Source organism: Achroia grisella, unplaced genomic scaffold, assembly GCF_030625045.1.
Source record: "Achroia grisella isolate CSIRO2021 unplaced genomic scaffold, CSIRO_AGI_Agris_v1 utg794, whole genome shotgun sequence".
NCBI lineage: Eukaryota > Metazoa > Arthropoda > Insecta > Lepidoptera > Pyralidae > Achroia > Achroia grisella.
The window spans coordinates 311154-334175 of NW_026713026.1; the positions used below are offsets into that span (position 1 = coordinate 311154).

Genomic DNA, 23022 nt, shown 5'->3' on the forward strand with positions numbered 1-23022 from the left:
ATAGTCTAGCAGATTAGGATTTTGTCTTCCTTTCTAAATGATTGCTTCGATATCCAATCATTACATAGTATAAAACAAAGTCGCTGTCGCTGTCTGTCTGTCCCTATTTATACTTAAATCTTTAAAATTACGCAACAGATTTTTTAATTTTTTTTTAATAGATAGAGTGATTCAAACGGAAGGTTTATATGTATAATACATGTACACCCATGCGAAGCAGGGGCGAGTAGCTAGTAAAAAATAAAGTGTATTAGTGATGTTAATAATCTCCCTAGACAAACCGCTTCAAAATCCGTTGCGTAGTTTTAAAGATTTAAGCATACATAGAGCCAGACAGCGACAGCGACTTTATTTTATACTATGTAATGAAATAGGTTAATAATTGCTTCATAGTGTTGAAATTAAAGGTTTGCTTGACTAATAATTATTTGAAAACATCAGTCATTTGTACGTACACTCATAATAATACTGTACCGTGGCATCAAATAAACCAATTTCATTTTAATTACCCACTCAAATGAACTGATACAGGCATTTCATTAAACGTATATACAGAAATTGTTATAAGTGCCTTTTAATTATTAGTCTGTTGAGTTTGTAGTGAAACTTACACTATATATAACATATATATGTTAAAGGCAATCTAAATATATATAACTCAAAGGTGACTGACATAGTGATCTATCAATGCACAGTCCAAACTACTGGACGGATCGGGCTGAAATTTGGCATGCAGGTAGATGTTAGGACGTAGGCATCCGCAAGGATTTTGATTAATTCTACCCCCAAGGGGATAAAATAGGGGATGAAAATTTATATGAAACTTCGTTAATTTTAAACCGATCGACCGACTTTGCATGCATAAAACTACTATGACCTAGGCATCCCCTAAGAAAGGATTTTGATAAATTCTACCCCTAAGGTGTGGGTACTTTGATTATTAGAATATGGGAGGTACTTAATTAGACTGATATTAGAAATAAAGCAGTCATAGCTCAGCACAGTTGTTTGATTGACGTCTCCTTTATACGAACATACATAACATAAGGGGATAAAATAAGGGATGAAAATTTGTATAAATCTTTTTAGATTTTGTAGGTCCATTTTTTTACACACGCTAAACAAAAGTAAAGCCGCAAAAACTACACCTAATTATGTTACGTTATGACGTAGGCATCCGCTAAGAAAGGATTTTTATTAATTCAAATACATAGATGTTTTTGTTTGTAAATACATACATACTATATATAGAAAACACCCAGACTAACACAAACAATCATACTCATGAATACAAATGTTTATGCTGTGCGAAGAATCGAACCCGCGACCATAGGAAGTAAGCCTGTGTTAAACCGTTAGACCACCGACGTTATCAAAAATATAAATAATTACCTTAAGTGTAATGTCAGTCAGATTTGAACTCACGACCTTTATCATTTATCAATCAGGGTATTAAACCACTGGACCGTAGCACTGTCAAATCTATTACATCTCAAATGTGATGCTCACGAAAAATAAATGTTGTTTACTTAATATAGATATAGAAAAACGTTACAATAAGAAGATCGTAGTCAATTGTGACAAGCCGTATCGTCTCGATAGTAGATGCTCAATAAAATCGCTCCCCACTTTATGCAATAGGTATCACATAAATATCGTTTGCCGCGCACTCAATAAACTCGGCAAATAATTCTGATAGTGACCAAGCCAGTGTTACATTTGTTAGAAGCTTTATCGCAAACCGATAAGGTCTATATTGCTACGTTTACGTGATATGGTTGTATACCGACAGAGTCACGTATCGTGATACCGGTCCGCGAGTAGTTTACGATAATTCCGAATATTCGCGGTATGGGATGGGGCGCGTTATCTAAATTAGAACGGTAATACAGGTTATGGTGTTTGGATTATCTGTAGTGTACATAAGTTATAGGAAGAGTATCTATGTGCGATTTTAGAAATAAATTCCATTAACGTCACTCTAGAACAGAGTAATGCAGAGGACGTAATTCTAAATGTAAGTTGGACTCGATTTTCCGCACTCAACCTCTCTTGTGGGCCGTTGTGCGTGTAGAGCCTAGACTACTAGAGTAGCCAGCCAAGCTCCTCCCAATAGCAAAAATCTCCTGGTATCTTCACAGGCTTCACGGAGCGACCTCACCGTTCTGAGGATTTGTATTCGTTGGGCGGCCACTGCTACGCACTCCAGGATTACGTGAGCAGCCGTATCTTCGGCTTCAATGCAGCCCCGATAAAGGAGATAGTCAGTAGCAACTATTGGATACAGGTGTTTGTTTAAGGGACAGTGGCTCGTTATTGTCCCTATCATTATTTAGAGGGCTTAGATTCAGTAGGCGTTGGGTCAATCGATGATTTATTTTTGGAATTCCCACTTTGCACAGAAAGTTATAAAACAGATTTTTACGATGAGCTTAAATTTTAGAACTGTTAGACATGTTAGGTATAAGGATACTCGTTGTCAGTTACATTTGTCTGCTAAATAAGTCTCCACATAAAAATATATATGCAGTTTGGATTGTTGCCTAATTTATATGTATTGTTGTGGCTATTGAGTATATTTTTCTAATGGTGGACCATAGAACAATTAGTTAACGTTGGATAAAGATATTTGCCACTTCGTAATAAGTGTTCATTTCAGTCGACCCATAGTCAGGATGCTTGTAACAGCGTCAAATCTGGACATTATAAGTAATAATAAATAGCTAATAGTAATTAATTATGAAAAAGAATATATGGATAAAAGAAGTAGGTTAGTTTAACTTACAAAAATAAATCAAGCTAACGCAGAACAGAAGTAAAAAGATTTGTCACCGGAGCAGCGTCATAGTGGCAAGACGCAGTTAGAGCAAACCGGTTTAACCAAGCCTTTCGTAGTTTTAAAAAACTTTATACCGTTCATTAGAGAGAAAGTAACGTGCAGGGGGACGCTCGTTCATTATCCTGAAAGCATTCGCGCGCCACGACCCCTACGTGCTGGCTGGAAACGTAGCCGAGAAGTTTCGAGAGCGCTTTATACGTTTCAAAGAGTGTCGGCGAGCTCGTTTGCTGCAACTCGGTTAGCCGACACAAGGCACCGGCGACCCAATGAAAAACACGAATTTTGCCCCCGAAATGAGCCAACGAACGGTGAAATTACGGCCTCACCGTGAACGAGTTCGCCCCGAGAAAAAACCCTAAAACGGGAGAAGCAATTTGTCTTAAGTGGCTAAAACAGTGAAATATTCGGGAACTTTTAAAGCGTATTAAAGTTTTGCCGGACCTTTTGTAGATGTGAGGAAGATAGGAGTTAGTTAGCTGCGATTCTCTGAAGGTGGCGACGCGGCTCGGCCTCCTTCCTAATTAATTCGAAAAGTTACCCGTGGCGGACTGCGGCCCTTATTGTGCACCTTATTTAAACAAATACACGGGTTATAATGAACAGAAGTTGTCGCCACGCCGCAGCACCGCTTAATTCCTCTGGGAGTAACTTTTAAACTTTTTAAAATAAGGAAATATGAAATCGCGAAGTCAGACAATGAACTCGTTAAGTCAAATATTTCCGTCTCGTATAAATTAAAAGTGGGAACTGCAATCGTGCCTTTCAAATTTTTAGGTGCTAATCTGACTTTGAAATCACCCTTTTGAAAAGTTCGGATACAAGTATTTAACTTGTGCGTCGTTTGCGTACGCTCGTAACTTTGTCACGTATTGAAGCGAAGAATGTTGTTGAAATGAGCTTTGATTTGAAGAAGTATCCGCACGGATGTCCCTTTCAAAAATAATTTGATGTGTGCCTTCAAGTTGTGTAATGAAAACACATTAGAGTTCGGGCAGTAATTTGGTGAGGGGCGGAGCGGGCGGCGGGCGGCGGGCGGCGACGCGGAGTGTCGCGCCTGCCGCTCGCACCCAGCCATGAATTAATTATTGCGCTACAAACGCTCTTGTTTCTTCAGATATGGAGTTTTGTCGCGCCAGCTAAGCCTCGTCGCATTGTGTTGCTCTTACATAATCAACTCGTGTAAGTGTGCTATACAATCGACACGTGTATTCTCTTTTATGGGACTTGCTATTCAAAAATTTGTATTTGCTTTTATTAACTTATTTTTATTACTTGATTTTATTTTAACTTTTTATTTAAGTATCCATATAGAAAATAATTTAGTATTGAATTTACCGCTACATATTGTTATCTAGCTTTTATTACCTAAATATACTCAGACGGGGGGAAATATTATGAAAAAAATCTACCAAAACCATTTTAATATTAGCCATTTTCTGTGGATACTAGACAATCGATAGGATCTAATACTATATAGGTGTACATGTATATTTATATAATCTACATATATGAATACAAAAAGCCATACAAATTAATACAAATCTTATCCTTCCAATAAAGGTAGTATGGCACACAGTTATAGTTACAGTTAGATACATAAACAATAATTGCATTTAGTAATGGCTAGTAAGACAAATTAAATATTGTCTACTAAGCACTGCAGTGGTTAAACTGTGTCGGCCCATCTTACATTTTCCTATTGTCATTTAATATATAAGATAAATAATTCAATATTTTTATGTACATTTTGTCAGTATATTATAATCTTTAATATACATCGTCTCAACCGACAACATAGTATTACCCGCAACAGGTATAATTTTTATCAGTCTTGATTTTTTTTTCATTACAGTCTATTTAATCGCTTCCGCTGACGCCTCCGCGCCTCTCGACAGCTTCACGTTTGCAGAAACTTGCACGTTGTGTGAAAACTTATACTTGGTGGCGGCGCGGCAATTATCGCTACAAGTTCTCACCGAATCAAGCCTGCAAGCTCTCAACCCATATTCAATGATCACAGAAATATTTAAACTGCTTGTCAACTAATATTATTTACTTATATTATCAAACTATCTTTTGCCCGCGGCTTCGCTCGCGTTAATTTATCCTCCTAGATTTATTTATCAAAATCCTTTCTTAGGGGATGCTTACGTCATAGTAGCTTTATGTATGCAAAGTCTCAGCCCGATCGGTTTAAAATTGACATAGTTTCATACAAACTTTCATCCCCTATTTTATCCCCTTGGGAGTAGAATTAATCAAAATCCTTTCTTAAATTTCAGCCCGATCCGTCCAGTTGTTTGGGCTGTGCGTTGATAGATCACTATGTCAGTCAGTCAGTCACCTTTGAGTTATATATATTTAGATAAATTGAAATGGATAGTAAAATTGTCTTTATTCTAATGAAGTTATTTAAGCACTAAGACGTTTGAATAGTGATTATTTTATCTAACTACCGCCCATTCGGAATGCAGATATAGTCAAGAAGAAAATTTAAGAACTTGTCTGTATCTCTTTTAAGTACATATTACTAGCTACTCGCCCGGATTCGCACGAGTATACATGTATATAAACCTTCCTCTTGAATCACTCTATCTATTTAAAGAACCGCATCAAAATCCGTTGCGTAGTTTTAAAGATTTAAGCATACATAGGGACGGACAGCGAGAGCGACTTTGTTTTATACTATGTAATGATAAAACTTTACATATTTATGATTTCGTGTGGATATAGACTACTAAACTGCGGAATAGCATAGACTAGATATGATCATTATTATAAATATATTACATATATGAATAAAACCTAATTTTAAAGCGTGGCTTATCGAGGTTACCTGTGACCCGAGAGCTGGTATCTACTTTGCCCAAAGGCTAAGTATGGCCATTCAAAGAGGAAACGCTGCCAGTATCTTGGGTACGCTGCCTCGATGTGCCGCGTTGGATTACAATGATTCTTTTTTGTAATTGTTTGTATTTAATTATGATTATAGTATTAAAAAAAAAGTATAAATTTTAAAGTACTTTTAAATTTAATACAGAGCCATTATTTTATTTATTACAAACATCTTTAATGTATCTGTAGTATATACAGATACTCTGTAAATAAAATATCAATATAATGTTATTAGAGAAGAAGCAAGTGATAAAAGCAACATTTTGTAGATCTGCTGTATTGAAAAATTCAAGCTGGGCGAAATCAGGACCACTGCTAATATAACAATAATTTATCAGGTCAGGCTTACTTGCCCATTTTGTTAGTATTACAGATTTCTTATAACTAACGTTAGTACGTACAGACACAAATTACACACACACAAAAATAAAATACAAATGATATCAATAATTAATATTAAATTAAATTAAAATACACTTAAAATCACCGCTGTAATCCTATACATTCAAAGATAACAAAAGTAAAATATCGAATGTATGTAAGCGAAGCAAAATAATTGCATTTATTTTTTTCATGTTTATGTAATTAATTTTTTTTGGAAATAAAAGTATTACTCAAAATTCATAGCACTGACAATATTTTCTCATTGCTCAAAGCTTGAAAGCGTAGCGGTTATATTGATTGTCGCGCGCCTAATCCTTGTTTACGTGAATTTATTTAGAAGATTTCAAAAGAGCAACACGCAAGTTTCTCGCTAATTCTTCTTGTGATGAGTCTGCGTCCCGAATGAGTGGCATATTAAAAAATATAACTATATTCAAATGTGCTTGTTAAATTGAGTTTTTTTCAGTAAAGATTATTTCTATTTCTTGTCCGAAAAATACTATTTTTACTTTTTTCTTCGAAATAGAATCTCTATCTACATATATTCGATAACCAAAAAAAATATTGGCTGATGGACACAATAGAAACCAGGGCTAGCCGTTAGAATACTATAGAATAGAATAGAAATAATTTATTCAAATAAACTTAATTTAATCACTTTTGACTAATCATAATATTTTTTTTCAATCTACCCCTCATTCGGAACGCTGTCTCATCACAAGAACGAGCGAGCAACTACTGTGTTGCTCTTTTAAATAATCTTTGTAATTCACATTTTACAAGTCGAAACGTGTGAATACAAACTACCATCCAGCACTAATTTAGTTTATCTAATTCGGTCCATTTGGTTTAAAATTGTTTGATGGGTGGTGTCGAGTTATGAATAATTGATGTTATTGGTCGAGAGGATGTATATTACAGATGATGATATACTGACAATATGTACATAGAAATAATGATCTTATATACTAAATAATAATAGGAAAATGTAAGGTGGGGTGACACAGTTTAGATACAGCAGTGAGTAGTAGACAATATTGAATTTGTCTTACTAGACATTATTAAATGCAATTATTATTTTGATGTATCTAGATGACTGTGTCCAATAGGTGGTTTTCATCGTTATCCAGATAATTAATCTAGAAAAGTTTTAAGCCATAAGACATAAGTAATTAGAGAAATGAAATGTAATTAAAGCTGAGGAATATAAAGGTGAATTTAGTCATAATCAACTTGGAAATTAACAACGTCTTTCGGCATCTTAGAAGCTGCGTACATCAATATGCGTGCTAGGAAGGGGATTGTTAGTAATGTGGATTGATAACCCCGTTGCTAGCAATGTACCATGTCAGGTCGACCTCCACGCGGTTCCCCCTGGAAACCATCGTGTTAAATTCCTGGTGAATTTGTCACAGGATACATATAGAATAAATATATAAATAGGATACATATAGAATATTAACAATAAACAAAAGGATGTATATGACCCACATACACATGTGTCAAATGTATGGTAGTGTAATGTTTTTTTATTGATTTAATGTATTTGTATGTACAATTTTAAATATTCGCGTACAAAGTTGCACTTCCTTCCTTAATATTAGCGATTTCATAATAAAAATGAAATCATTTGTTACCAGCTAAAAGTTCTGTAAAATAAAAAAAATTACATACCTGTAAAGCGGTATACCGGCATCATCCCTGAACCAGAACACCATGTAGACCTTATCGTTAGCGGCGGTGCCCAGGTCGCAGGGGAACTGCGCTACCATACCCTCGACAGCCTGCACGTCCACTGTGCGAACACCAGCTGTGGACAACATATATCATTAAATAACGTTAACAGCCTCGATGGTCTAGCGGATTAGCACAGCGCTTTACTTCTAATAGTCCCGGGTTTGATTCCTCGCAGTGTACAAATAATATTTTACTCATAGGTATCTTTGTTCTTTGTTTGCGTAGGTCTGATTTTTTTCATCTTGCGTAAGAATAGAATAGAACAGAATAGAAAATCATTTATTCAAGTAAACTTACATTGAAGCACTTTTGAATAGTCGTCACATTTTTTTAATCTACCGCTCATTCGGAAAGCCTCATCACAAGAAGAACGAGCGAGAAACTTGTGTGTTGCTCTTTTACATATTTTTTTTCTTACTTTACAATATAAGTTTAAGTGTGTGAATATAAACTACCGATTAGCACTAATTCAATTAAATAATCATATAAGAAGGTACATAAAGTACATTGATCAGTTGTCTAGTACTCAAAACAAGCTGTGCTTAGCTTGGGACTAGATGACACTGTGTGAATTATCCAGGAATAAAAAAAAAACAAAAAAATAGTGCCGTGCCATATTGGTCTATGAACAGAGACTCCGAGAAAAAATGTATAATACGAGAAAACCCGCGAATATCACTCTAGTATTCGTACTTGTGCAAAAAAAATGAAAGCATTGAGTTTTAGTTTATTTCAAATAAGTGCGTTTAATGTACATTTAGATAATATTAATAATCTCAGGACAATTCACACAGCGCCATCTAGACCCAAGTTAAGCTAGCTAAAGCTTGTGTTATGGGTACTAGATAACTGATACAAATACATAGATAATTTTTTTTCGTAAATACATACATAATTTACATAGAAAACACCCAGACCGATACAAATAATCATACTCATGAATGTTTGTGCCGTGCAAGGAATCGAACCCGCGATCATCCGACGTAAAGCTGTGTGCTAGATCGCTAGACCACCGAGGTCGTCGATAATAATATTTAAGCTGAATAGAGATTTTTTTTCTCAACTTTTGGATATTTCATACTAATATTGTTAATTGCACATGTGTACCCACTCACTAATAGCTATGCCCCACTGTTGGGTTGACTGGTAGAGATCTCTTTTAGAGATAAGTCCACCTTTGCTCACTATAAGTGTATATATTTAAGTTTACTGTATTTAAAAGTGCAATAAAGAATATATATATATATATAAATGATATCTAAGATATATATTATATATGTACTTGTAGCAGTAAATTTCTTCACCTTTAGTCCTTGCAACTTCCTAGAATTCTTATCGCACTGCACGTGTAACATTTGGAATGTAGTTGCGCAACCTTCAAGCCGTTTGTATCTGCAGCAGCGCGTGTACGCGACACGTGTAACATTGTATATAAAGCCGTAACATGTCTACAAATAAAAAAAACTTCTATTCTGTCTGTCGACTGTTTAATTACAAGCTCCTAGATTATCAACGAAGCAGGTCCTAGACCTTATCTCTGAACGCACACACGCACCCCCTAAAATACTATATGTCTTCCCTAATTATCGACATTCAAACACACCATTTTTCTCACTCGCCGTTCACAGTTTAAAGCTCACATGACGCCAGCTGTGTGTGGTAGAGACAACATAATACTGCCTTCTCTTTCCCACATATACTACAATATCTCGTAATTTCTTTATTATCGCTGAAGCTTACAATTTCATAGACAAAACAATATAATAATATAATTACAGCAATCTTACGTAACACTCGCTGGCTTAATTAAACAGTGGACTGGCGTATTAAAACGGAGTGGGCACCATAAAGAAATAGCTAAACTCTTTAATGACTGGGTGGAACTAAATCCTGAGCGTTGGTTATTAATGGCGCAGTTTAAAATATTGCTCCACAAACGCGAAACTATATTAACTGCGGAAGAAATTAGACTCTTTATAACTAAATGCTTCTTAATTTGTTGCCTTCAAGATATTGGTAGGTACACATACTCAAAGAAAAGAATTCGTGATGAAAAAACATCTACAATTGCTGACGCCTCTGGCTGTCCCAGCAAGGATTACAATTGCGAAGGTATGTTTGTGTATATCGTAAGTACTTTCTATCTGATATCTGAGATCTATTGTATGTAGTAAAGAGCTCGAAGTCTACATATATACATATATATATTATAAGAGCCAACAGAATGCAGATTTATCTGTAGCTTTAAGCTGAGTTGTCTCTTCATCTTTGCGAAATAAAAAGCCACGTCCATTTTTTATATTGTAAAATTGATATTTCTGTATCTCATGTATGCTATGTGTTTATAATTGGTGAATAAATCATTTATCTATCTATGTATCTAATCTAAACAACTAGCTTTTTATCTTGAGTTTGGCTGCATTTTTGAGATAATAAATGATGGGATAAGGAAGCAGCAGATGTTGATGATGATGATGAAATAGCCTAGGTGTATTTTCGTGACTAAATCTATTTCGGTGGTCTAGCACACCGCTTTACGACCGATGGTCGCGGGTTCGATTCCTCGCACGGCGCAAACATTTGTATTCGCATTACATGTCCATACCACGATAGACGATTACTCTTCAACATCTCCGGCACCGGCGTCACTTTCATACTTCCTCTAATGTATTCATTCTTTATCTTCTCCATTCTTGTCACACCACACATTCATCTCAACAAATCACAAAGCAGTCATATTAGTATGTTAATACATCGAATTATCCAAAACCAACCGGCGGGTCTCTGGGGGGTGCAGTAACAACACAATAATGTACATTCCCCGAGAGTACATTAGCATGATAACGAGATACGGAAGCGAACTTCGGGTCCCAATTCCGAGACGAGCCGGGAAGCCAACTACTAGCGATATAACCACCAAACTTATACACATTTGTTTAGCTTTGGGACTTATTTATTGTTATATTTTAGTTCCCCGGTGTTCGCAACAAAAGTTTTCAATGCAAGCATAACGTTAGGTCCAATATTATATAAAATTTGTATTATATTATATAATATAGAACTAGATGTGCCCGTGGTTTCACTCGCATGAAATTTATAGCCTATATGTTATTCTGATGTATAAGCTATATTAATATAAAGTTACATCAAAATGCGTTCGATAATTTTTGCGTGAAATAGTAACTAACATGCATCTAAACTCATAATCGTGTTTATAATATTAATAAGATTAACTAAAAACTGTAGCTACTATTTTATTTAATTCAAATTATGGTTTCTATGTTGATTGTCGCATGCCTAATCCTTGTTGTTAATTAAATATCAGTAAATTAATATTTATTTAAAAGAGTTTCACAACAAACACACAAGTTTCTTGCTCATTGATCTTCTGATGAGTCTGCATTCCGAATGAGCGGTAGAATAAAAAACTTGACTGTTCAAAAGTGCTTGTATTAAGTTTATTTGAATAAAGATTATTTTTTTCGGATTTCGCACACTTATAGTCCATATAGAGAATAAATAAAGAATCTCAGGACAATTCACACAGCGCCATCTAGTCCCAAGTTAAGCTAGCTAAAGCTTGTATTACGGGTACTAGACAACTGATACAAGTACATAGGTAATTTTTTTTTCGTAAATACATAGATATTATAGGTACATAGAAAACACCCAGACTGATACAAACCATTATACTCATGAATACAAATGTTCGTACTGTGCGAGGAATCAAACCCACCATTGGATAGTAAAGCGGTGTGCTAAACCACTAGACCACTGAGGCTGTCAATGTAATCAATAAAAAAAAATGTAATAAAAAGTATATATATACTAAAAGTACATGTAAATTTAATACGTGAAGCAATAACTTTGTAGCCCTTTTTACGAAAATTGCAACATTAATTTGTATATTTTAAATATTAAATATATATTTTATAAAATATAAATTTAAATATATATCGATATTAATTTATTACTAGTATTTACATAACCTAATTGTACAACTAAGAACCTAAAATTAAAAAGCTTAAAAAAAAAAAATAATATGATGACGTTCCGAAGATACTGGCAGCGTTCCCTCTTTAAATAATAGACTAATTCTTTGTCCGAGGTCCAACACAACAATTTTTTTATTTTTATGGATGATAATGGAATGCTGCTGCCGCCTGCGCTAACGGTTTACGCTGGCGGGGCACCAGTGGAGGATGATAAGATGAGCATGAGGTCAGGTCAGTTAGCCCACCGTGACAAATTCACCAGGAATTTAACACGATGGTTTCCAGGGGGAACCGCGTGGATGTCGACCTGACATGGTACATTGCTAGCAATGGGGTTATCAATCCACATTACTAACAATCCCCTACCCTCTAAGAGCTAGTATTCTAGAAAATGTAAATGCCAACAGTGCCCCAGAGGTAAGTTGCTTATAAAACAGACTGCCGCATCTCAAAACATTGTGTGGGACAGATTATAAAATAGAATATTAGAGTAGTTCTGGGAACAAGAATACAGTATTATATAGAAGGCACTAATAATAAATTTCCCTTTGAAGGGTAAGAAATAGCAATGAAATTACAGCTTTGGGGTAAAAGTTAAAAATACTCTGAATAGACTCGTAATTATTTAATCGAAACTAGCTACACACCCCGGCTTCGCACTGGTGTACATGTATTATATATATAAACCTTCCTCTTGAATAAAAAAAATCGCTTCAAAATCCGTTGCGTAGTTTTAAAGATTTAAGCATACATAGGGACGGACAGACAGCGACAGCGACTTTATTTTATACTATGTAGAGATAAGCGTACAATCAACACGTGTAACAATGATTCAGCGTAGTACAGATTATAGGTGCTTTTATATTTGTCTGATGAGTCGTGACATGACGCATCGACGATCGGTAACAGTTTAGTAGATTTATTATGGTAACATTATTATTTATTATTCTTACTAGCTTCTGGCCGCGGCTTCGCTCGCATTATTTATCCCCTTAGGGCTGGAATTTATCAAAATTCATTCTTAGGGGTGCCTACGTCATAGTAGTTTTATGCATGCAAAGTCTCAGCCCGATCGGTTTAAAATTGACAAAGTTTCATACAAACTTTCATCCCCTATTTTATCCCTTTGGGGGTAGAATTAATCAAAATGGTTTCTTAGCGGATGCTTTCTTAGCGGATGCCTACGTCATAACATCTACCTGCATGCCAAATTTCAGCCCGATCCGTCCAGTGGTTTGGGCTGTGCGTTGATAGATCACTATGTCAGTCACCTTTGAGTTATATATATTTAGATTTATTTTAATTATTCGCGGACGAAGTCGGGTAACAGCTATTTTTTTTTTTAAATATTATATAAATTACGAATTTAGTAAACCAGCCATTTTAAGAAAATATTAAAGGAAAGGTTACCTAACAATGATATGTACAAATACAAAGAAATGTACAATAATAAAAAAGAACACAGCACCAAAAGAAGTTAAGTGGCTACTCCAGCAACAAAACCATTCACACCTACCTGAAGAGGTCTACAATCAAGGCCTCACTTCAGCAGCCATGAAAGAGTAATGACAATAAGAGTCGATAGTAAGTGCTCATAATAGGGGGGAGATTTGACTCATTTTAGTAACGAGCCAACCGTTTGTCACCGAGCGGTATAGCGCTCTCGACTAGTATTGCCAGTTTATTCGTTTTACCACTACAATTTATAAATTAGTGGGCTTATATACTTTTTCTACTACTTTAGTAAAAACACTTTTTTTTATACCACGTAGGTGGCAAACAAGCGTACGGCCAATCTGATGGTAAACGGTTACCGTAGCCTATGGACGCCTGAAACACTAGAGGTGTCACATACGCGTTGCCGACCCTTAAAAAACCTTAATATACCATTCTTGAAAAACCTCATGCTGTAGTCTCTCGAGAAATCCTCGGCAGGTAGTTCATTCCACAATCTAAGTGTACGCGGGAGGAAGCACACTGTCTGAGGCCACTTAGGTTCCAGCGTGTGGGGATGAATTCCCTGTCGATGGCGAGCGGTGCGGTGGTAAAAGGTAGCCGGCATCATGTCACTTGCCATCAACATGTCATGACACTTCAGACAATAATAAAAGATATAGGTCTATATATTGCAAAAATCTGTTTATTTTTTTCATTAAAATCGTTTGTTGTTTGCTTGTAAAAATGAAGTAATTTCTCAAGAAATTACTTCATTACTTTTACCACTACAGTTTTACCCGTTTTGTGGGTAAATATTGTTACTAATGGCTAGTAAATTAGTAGGCTTATTAAAAACAAATTAAATTAGAAATTTGCTACTACAGTTAGACTTATTTTTAGGGCAAATTTTGTTTCTGGTAGTAAATTAGTAAAACATGATTAGAATTAGTTTAAAATAATTTCACATGAGAATTTACTAATTGGAAATTTTGTATGTTATACCCTTGACCAAGACTCCTCATATTCGGGCCGCTGGATGGCATGACGTTTAATATTTTTAAATATTTATATTCTTATACGAATATTGTCTTCTAACCCAAGGTTTTGTTATTCCTCTTGCTTTTTTTTACAATACAACACTATTACAGTTTGTTACGAAATATATTTTTATAATATAGTGTTATACATTCATATTGCGCCTTTAATTACTACCATCATTGGCTGCACCGACCCCATCGCCCTACACACAGTCTCACAGATCTTTTTTGGTGTGCTTTATCTAAATATATATAACTCAAAGGTAACTGACTAACATAGTGATCTATCAACTCACAGCCCAAACCACTGGACGCATTGGGCTGAAATTTGGCATGCAGGTAGATGTTATGACGTAGGTATCTGCTAAGAAAGGATTTTGATTAATTCTACCCCCAAGGGGATAAAATAGGGGATGAAAGTTTGTATGAAACTTTGTCAATTTTAAACCGATCGGGCTGAGACTTTGCATGAATAAAGCTACTATGACGTAGGCATCCCCTAAGAATTTGATGAATACCACCCATAAGGGGATAAAATAGGTGATGAAAGTTTATATGAAAGTACTGTAATGTCGCAATAACTATACCTAATAATAATACTTCTTAACGATAGCGAAGCCGCGGGCAAAAGCTAGTAGATTTATTTAACTGGACACTGAACCAATGGTCTGTGGTTTCGCTATTTACTCTGTAATCTATTACAATTTATTATATGTCGCTAATTAAAGGCCACTTGGGATATCCTAATTATCATCACTGTGTAAACGATGGATCATTAACCATTTTAGTTAAGTTAATGCAGCCCCAGCGATTAGTCGGTGTCAAACGGTAATGTGTAAATTAAATTGCAGATTATTCATTAAAAGTGAATTTAGTATATGCAAATTACAATAGTATACGGGGCCCTCTGCTTTAATTCTGACAAAAAGTGTAATAGTTATTTTTATAGCATAGGAGACAAACGGGCTGACAAAACTTCATACTCGTCTTCTGATCCTTCACTGCCCCGCCAGTGTTTCTGTCAGCGCAAGCGTGTATATCAATCTGAGATAGAAATAGAAATAATCTTTATTCAAATAAACTCATTACAAGCACTTTTGAATAATCATATTTTGATTCTACCACTCATTCGGAATGCAGATTCATCACAAGAAGAATGAGCAAGAAACTTGTGTGTTGCTCTTTTTAATAGATGTTTTTTATATAAATAATTACTGTAATTATATCAAGTAAGAGGCATGCGATAATCAACATAGAAATCGCTACGCACTCATTATTAGTGTAATCAGATAATATTGTCAGTGCTATGGATTTAAAGTTTTTCTACAAAAACATTATTATCATTAACGAATTCTTCAAGAGGAAAGTTTATATATAATACATGTCATTCATCATTCATTGCCTTGCCTTTATCTCATTATTTGTGGTCGCAGTATGTCATTCTCTTCCACTGCTCTCTATCGGTCGTCATATCTGAACATACTCTTCTTTTATTCATATCATCTTTCACACAATCCATCCATCTTTTCTTAGCGTCCTCTCCCTTTACATCCATCCACATTCATATTATACACTTATATACGTATAATACATGTATTACAATAAAAAATACTTTAAATTAAATGTGCAACTATAACAGTTGAGTTATTAAAAACTCTAGATCGTTCAAAATGGGAGTTTTCAATGAAACCTTGTGTTTACTCGTACATTGTAAAAACACTTCAGATGAGTGTACTGCTGGAGCGACTCCATTTTATAATGTTAATCATAGCTCGCAGCTTTTTATCACATTGTTCTTCTCGTAACGAGTAGAATGAACTAGACATTTTAGTAAAATTAACAAATAACGTAATAGTTGGGAGCGTGGCGCTGTCTCTGTTACTCTTTGCGTTTCCAATTAACAAATGGTGTATGTGATATTGCTCCAGTTATTTAGGGTTGTCTCTACGTATTAATTATTTTAATATAATATTATTGTTTCGTTATCATTTTTATTAATTTACTAACTACTCGCACAGGCTTCGCACGGGTGTACATGTATTATATATATAAAACTTCGTCTTGAATAACTCTATATATTAAAAAAACCGCTTCAAAATCCGTTGCGTACTTCTAAAATCATTAGAAAAGGACATCAAACATGCACATTTAAACCTTTTTACAATTCTTTTTGTATCTTATAACCTCAGAAAACAATTACTTTCATTTCCACATCCAGTGATCTCGACCTCTATATCTTTTATTTATAAATAAAAGTAGCCCAAGTTACTCCTTATTACGTCATCTACCAGCCAAAAAAAGTCCCGTCAAAATCGGACCAGTCATTTTAGAGATTAGCCGGAACAAGCAGACAGACATAAAGACAAAAATTGAAAAACATATTAGTTTGGTGTATGTACCATATTTATGTTCATATGCATATAGTAAAACACGGTTATTTCAGTATTACAAACAGACACTCCAATTTTATTTATACGTATAAATAATCCAATATTTTTGCTTTGTGACAACCCTAGCGTGGCCAAACGCGTGTGGTGTGGACACTTAATTACCAACCATTTTATTTACCACACTATTGACGCTACGGTCGATGTCGTTCGAAACAAATGAGCTTTTTTTTAAGAACCACGATCGAAATATATCTTCACATAAAACAAGTGCTGCTGTCTGTACGTTTCTATCTTTTTAATTACTCAACAGATTTTAATGCAGTTATTAGCAATAGATAGAGTGATTCAAGAGGAAGGTTTTTTATGGATGATAATGGAATGGTGCATCCGCCTGCACTAACGGTTTACGCTGGCGGGGCACCAGTGGATCATGATAAGATGAACATGAGGTCAGGTCAGTTAGCCCATCGTGACAAATTCATCAGGAATTTATCACGATGGTACATTGCTAGGAATGAGATCATCAGTCCATATTACTAACAATCAAAGCAGGAGTTTGCGTTGTTTTCTGTTGGAGCAATAATTTTACAGTGTTGATGAATTTCTTCAGCAAAAGTTGTATAATTTCAAACACAATACAAATTGTTACTGAATATATAAATATCAAATCCTTTCCTCCTTAACAGGAAGGTTTATATGTACATATACATATATACATATGTGTTATATTATAAAACAAGCCGTGAAATTCAAAGATATATAATGCATCCATGCGGAGACTGGACGCCAGTGATGTATAATTAACTGCGTTATTGTGAACTCCGTTAGTCCCTAATTTATATCGCGATTATAAATTAAGTACTATATGTATGTTTACAATAATGCTTACTGTAGTCAAGAGTTCGATTCCTCGCATGGTACAAACATTTGTATTCATGAGTATGATTGTTTGTATCAGTCTGAGTATTATCTATATATATATTAAGTATGTATTTACAAATAGAAGTATATATATTATATATCAGTTGTCTAGTACCCATAACACAAGCTCTGCTTAGCTTGCGACTAGATAGCGCTGTGTGAATTGTCCTGAGATATTGTTATCATTATATATTAAATTGGAGTGTCTGTTTGTAATATTGAAATAACCGTTGTTTACTACATGCATATGAATATAAATACGGTACATACACCAAAATAACATTTTCAATTTTGGTCTGTCTGTTTGTTCCCGCTAATCTCTGAAATGGCTGGGCCGATTTTGTCGGGAGTTTTTTTGGCAGGTGACTGATGTAATAAGGAGTAACTTAGGCTACTTTTATTTTAGAAATATAAAGTTGAAATCCACGCGGACGAAGTCGCAGGTACAGCTAGTATCGTAATAAATTTTATCACTTTCGAAGCGTTGCTCGATATTCACGTGAATTCATCACTCGAATGCGTCACCGCTTCATCGCTCAGCGTGGCCGCCGTATGTAACTGGGAGGTTTAAAAATCAAAGTGCATTGAATTTGGAGTTTAAATATTGATGCGTTTAGCATTCACTGGTTATTATACGAAATATACGATATATCATACAATTCTTCTTAATTAATTAAAGTTATAAAGTATACGCCGTCGGCCTCGGTGGTTTAGTGGTTTAGCACACCACCTTACATCCGATGTTCCAGGTTCGATTCCTCGTACGACACAAACATTTCTATTCATGAGTATGACTGTTTGCATCGGTCTGAGTATTTTCTATTTTGTGTATGTATTTACGAAAAATAAATGTATTTATCAGTTATCTAGTACTCATAACACAAGCTTTAGTTAGCTTAACTTGGGTCTAGATGGCGCTGTGTGAATTGTCCTGAAATATTACTACTATTAATATCAAGTGTGCAACATCTCGTTTGCTAATACAGTTTTATAAAAATATCGTAATAAATTTTATCACTTTCGAAGCGTTGCTTGATATTCACATGAATTCATCACTCGAATGCGTCACCGCTTCATCACTCAGCGTAACGTAAAACTGGGAGGTTTAAAAATCGAAGTGCATTGAATAGAAGAATAAAATAGAAATCATCATTTATTCAAATAAACTTACATTGAAGCACTTTTGAATAGTCATCACATTTTTTTTAATCAACCGCTCATTCGGAAAGCTGTCTCATCACAAGAAGAACGAGTAAGAAACTTGCGTGTTGCTCTTTTAAATAGTTTTATTATTACTTTACATTTTTAAGTTTAAGTGTGTAAATACAAACCACCAATTAGCACTAATTCAATTAAATACTCAAATAGAAAAAATATTGATATATAACCAACTGGTTAAACAATTAATAAGAGGAAATCAGTCATAGTGATTAGAGCAGACCAGTCCCTACAAGCAGCACCCGTTCACGAGTATTTAGGGAGCCCAATGACCCGGCCCACCACGCCGCCACAAGTCTGGTCATATTAGTGAGCATGACTACTCAAAACACTGGACCACGTCATATAATTTATTGGAGTTTAAATATTGATGCAGTTAGCTTTTACTATATAAAATATTTATAACATACAACTCTCATTAAATAATTAAGGTTATAAATTGACGGACAAGGTGGTTTAGATTTTAACTTAAAAGGCCATCACCGAGGTTAGAGGAAGGTTTATATATATTAGAGATGTGTCAACTCGAGTTAACTTGAGTTCTGCCAACTCGAGTTGGAAGAATTCAACTGGTAAATGAATGAATCAAGTGAAAGAGCGAGAGCATGATTCTATCATCGAACTGACAACGACATGAAATTTTCCGATCATTTCATATCATACAATTTTCACTCGTCACAAGTATTTCAGTATTGATTTGAGGTTGTTATAATTTTTTTTTCGCATATTCGTCCGATTTTGTTATCAATAAAATGATTATGCGTTCCATAAGTCCTTCCGCGGCTTTAAAGTGCCATTTCTGCTCGCCCCCTGAAGTTCGGTGAAGCTTTTAAGTTTAGCTGCGCCCAAAAACATTAGAATGGTTCGAAAAAATTAAAAAAAAAACATTTTTATTCCCTTACCGGGAATAAAAATGTTTTTTCGAGTTATGTTTATAACGAGTTAGCACATCTCTAATACATATATATAATATGTACACCCGTGCTAAGCCGGTAGTAGCTAGTATTAAATAAAAATCTAATAGAAGCTTCTGAAATTATTGTTGAGTAGCTGGTAGAGAATTTGTCAGTATAAATAAACTCTGTTTTACCTGCATACTCTGTGCAGCTCTAAGTGCAATGTTGTGTTTTGACGTGAAGACTAGAAGATCTAGTGTTACTAACGTAAAACCCACGGGTATCCTAGTTCTTAAGCTAATGATTACTTCAAGAAAACAATCTGACATAAAAAAATATATACTTCTTTTTTTAAGTAGCTTAATAACAATTATAAACAAGCGAATGTTTGTTAATAGGACACCAGCTGTACACGCGACTTCGTCCGCGTGGAATTTTACTTTAAATTACCCTAGGTTACTTCTTATTACATCAGCTACCAGCCAAAAAAGTCACCGCTTTACCTCCAATGGTAGCGACTTCGATTACCCGCATTTATAATAATAATAATCTCAGGACAATTCACACAGCGTCATCTAGTACCAAGTTAAGCTACCTAAAGCTTGAGTTATGGATACTAGATAACTGTTACAAATACAGTTTTTTTGTAAATACATACATATTATACATAGAAAACACCCAGACCGGTACAAACAATCATACTCATGAATACAAATGTTTGTGCCGTGCGAGGAATCGAACGCGCGACCGTTGGACGAAAAGCGGTATGCTAAACCGCTAGACCACCGAGGTTGTCTTTTCAATTCATGAATATGATGAGTATGTGACTAGATGGCGTTGTATGAATTGTTTTGGGGTACTATGATTATGAAATGAAAATCCCGTACATGAACAACTATATCACCTCTAAAAACTCACATTCGAATAGTGCAACATTTCTAAAACATTTAATTTTTACCTGTTTGTCGCTGGAAGAAGGTAGTATCTATGAATAGAATAGAATAGAATAGAAAATCAAGTTCACATTTTACAAGGCGAAACGTGTGAATACAAACCACCAACCAACACTAATTTATTTAGGCTCAAATATAAAAACACAATAAGATTAAATCAGTCGTAGTGATAAGAGCAGACCAGTCCCTACAAGCAGCACTCGTTCACGAGTATGACGGATGAGCCAGCCATCACTGCGCTCGACCATATTTTAGGGAGTCCAATGACCCGGCCCACCACGCCGCCACATGTCTGGACATTTTAGTGAGCATGACTACTCATTCCACTCGACCACGTCACAGCTACAAAAATTACTATATGGTAGTTACAGTATTTGCACTTTACATGAGGATACAGGCTCGGCCTAGTATAGATGCTACTGGTAAATTATATGTATGATGTATATGTAATATTTATAAGGATAATATCTGTAACTACTTACATTGGTGTTATTATCTAAAACATTTTCTTCATGGCAACATTTTGGTTCATTTACAATCAATCAAATAATTTTGGCAATTGTTTAGTCAAATATGAGAATATTAGCGGGACACTCCGGGACAGAGAAGGAGGCTACTGGGGGGTTGTGGGGGTGGGGTATCCTGGTATGGATGATCATCGCCCCACATCTGTCTTCATTACCGGAGGTACCTTTACATCTGACGAGCCGTGGTTGAATCGGATGTCTTTCTTAAAATATCTATACATATAAATAAAATTGGAGTGTCTGTTTGTAATATTGAAATAAGCGTTTTTTACTACACGCATATAATATAAATACGGTACATACACAAAAATAGCATTTTTTTTTAATTTTTGTCTATCTGTCTGTTTGCTCCGGCCAATCTCTGAAATGGCTGGACCGATTTTGACGGGAGTTTTTTTGGCAGGTAGCTGAAATGAGGAGTAACTTAGGCTGCTTTTATTTTAGAAAAATATAGTTAAATTCCACGCGGACGAAGTTGGGTGTACAGCTAGTTTGGAATATAAATATTAGAATAGGGATCTTGAAATAATCTGATTACATGAACAAGCGAAATACTTGCGTGTTGCTCTTTTAAATAATTTAATTATAACTTTACATTTATTAAGTTGAAATGTGTGAAAACAACGTATTATTATTATAAATTATTTTCTATATGTATATTAAGTTTACACTTATTATAAAATTGTCACAAGGAACATGCGCAAGTTAAAATGAGTCGTGCCGTATCAACATTTAAAGAGACTGATGGAAGATCATCGGATGTGGCAAGAGCTCCATCGACAAGAGCTTGGCTCTTAAATTATGAATGAACTAGCTTATTCCCACGGCTTAACTCGCGTTAATTTATCCCCTTAGGGGTGGAATTCATCAAAATCCTTTCTTAGGGGATGCCTACGTCATAGTAGCTTTATGCATGCAAAGTCTCAGCCCGATCGGTTTGATATTGACAAAGTTTCATACAAACTTTCATCCGCTGTTTTATCCCTTTGGGGGCAGAATTAATCAAAATCCTTTCTTAGCGGATGCCTACGTCATAACATCTACCTGCATGCCTAATTTCAGCCCGATCCGTTTAGTGGTTTGGGCTGTACGTTTATAGATCACTATGTCAGTCACCTTTGAGTTATATTTAGATATATTGTTGAGTTATGAATATCTACATCTAAATCAACAGGGAAATCATCCCCACACGCTGGAACCGAAGTGGTCTCTAACAGTCCTGTTTCAGAGGAGCTTCCTCCCGCGTACACTTATATTGTGGAATGAACTACCTGCCGAGGATTTTTCGAGAGACTATAGCATTTTCAAGAAGGATATGTTTTTTTTATGGATGATAATGGAATGGTACTCCCGCCTGTGATGACGGTTTACGCTGGCGGGGCACCAGTGGAGGATGATAAGCATGAGGTCAGATCAGTTAGCATCGTGACAAATTCTCCAAGAATTTATCACGATGGTTTCCAGGGGAACCGCGTGGAGGTCAACCTGACATGGTACATTGCTAGCAATAAGATCATCAGTCCACATTACTAACAATCTCCTTTATTTATTATTTATCTTATTTCCAGAATACCCTTCTGGGGGGAGATTGTTAGTAAATGCACTGATAAGGTTTCTTAAGGGTCGACAATGCGCACGTGATACCCCTGGTTATTCATACGGTATGGTAACCATTTATCATCAGATGGGTCGTATACTTGTTTCATCATCTCAGCCCGGAAGACGTCCACTGCTGGACATAGGCCTCCCCTAAAGATCTCCACGACGATCGGTCCTGCGCTGCTCGCACCCAA

The 23022-nt window shown here is 35.4% G+C and overlaps 1 protein-coding gene across 1 annotated transcript in view; it reads right to left on the bottom strand.

The window, feature by feature from the left end:
• Positions 1-23022, bottom strand: part of LOC131851627 (nephrin-like) — a gene marked incomplete at its 3' end in the record, with an annotated part of 550959 nt that overhangs the window by 302457 nt on the left and 225480 nt on the right. Inside the window, exon 3 of the mRNA XM_059202146.1 lies at positions 7793-7928. Within this exon, the coding sequence (XP_059058129.1) occupies positions 7793-7928 (136 nt within the window). The remainder of the gene's footprint in view (positions 1-7792; positions 7929-23022) is intronic.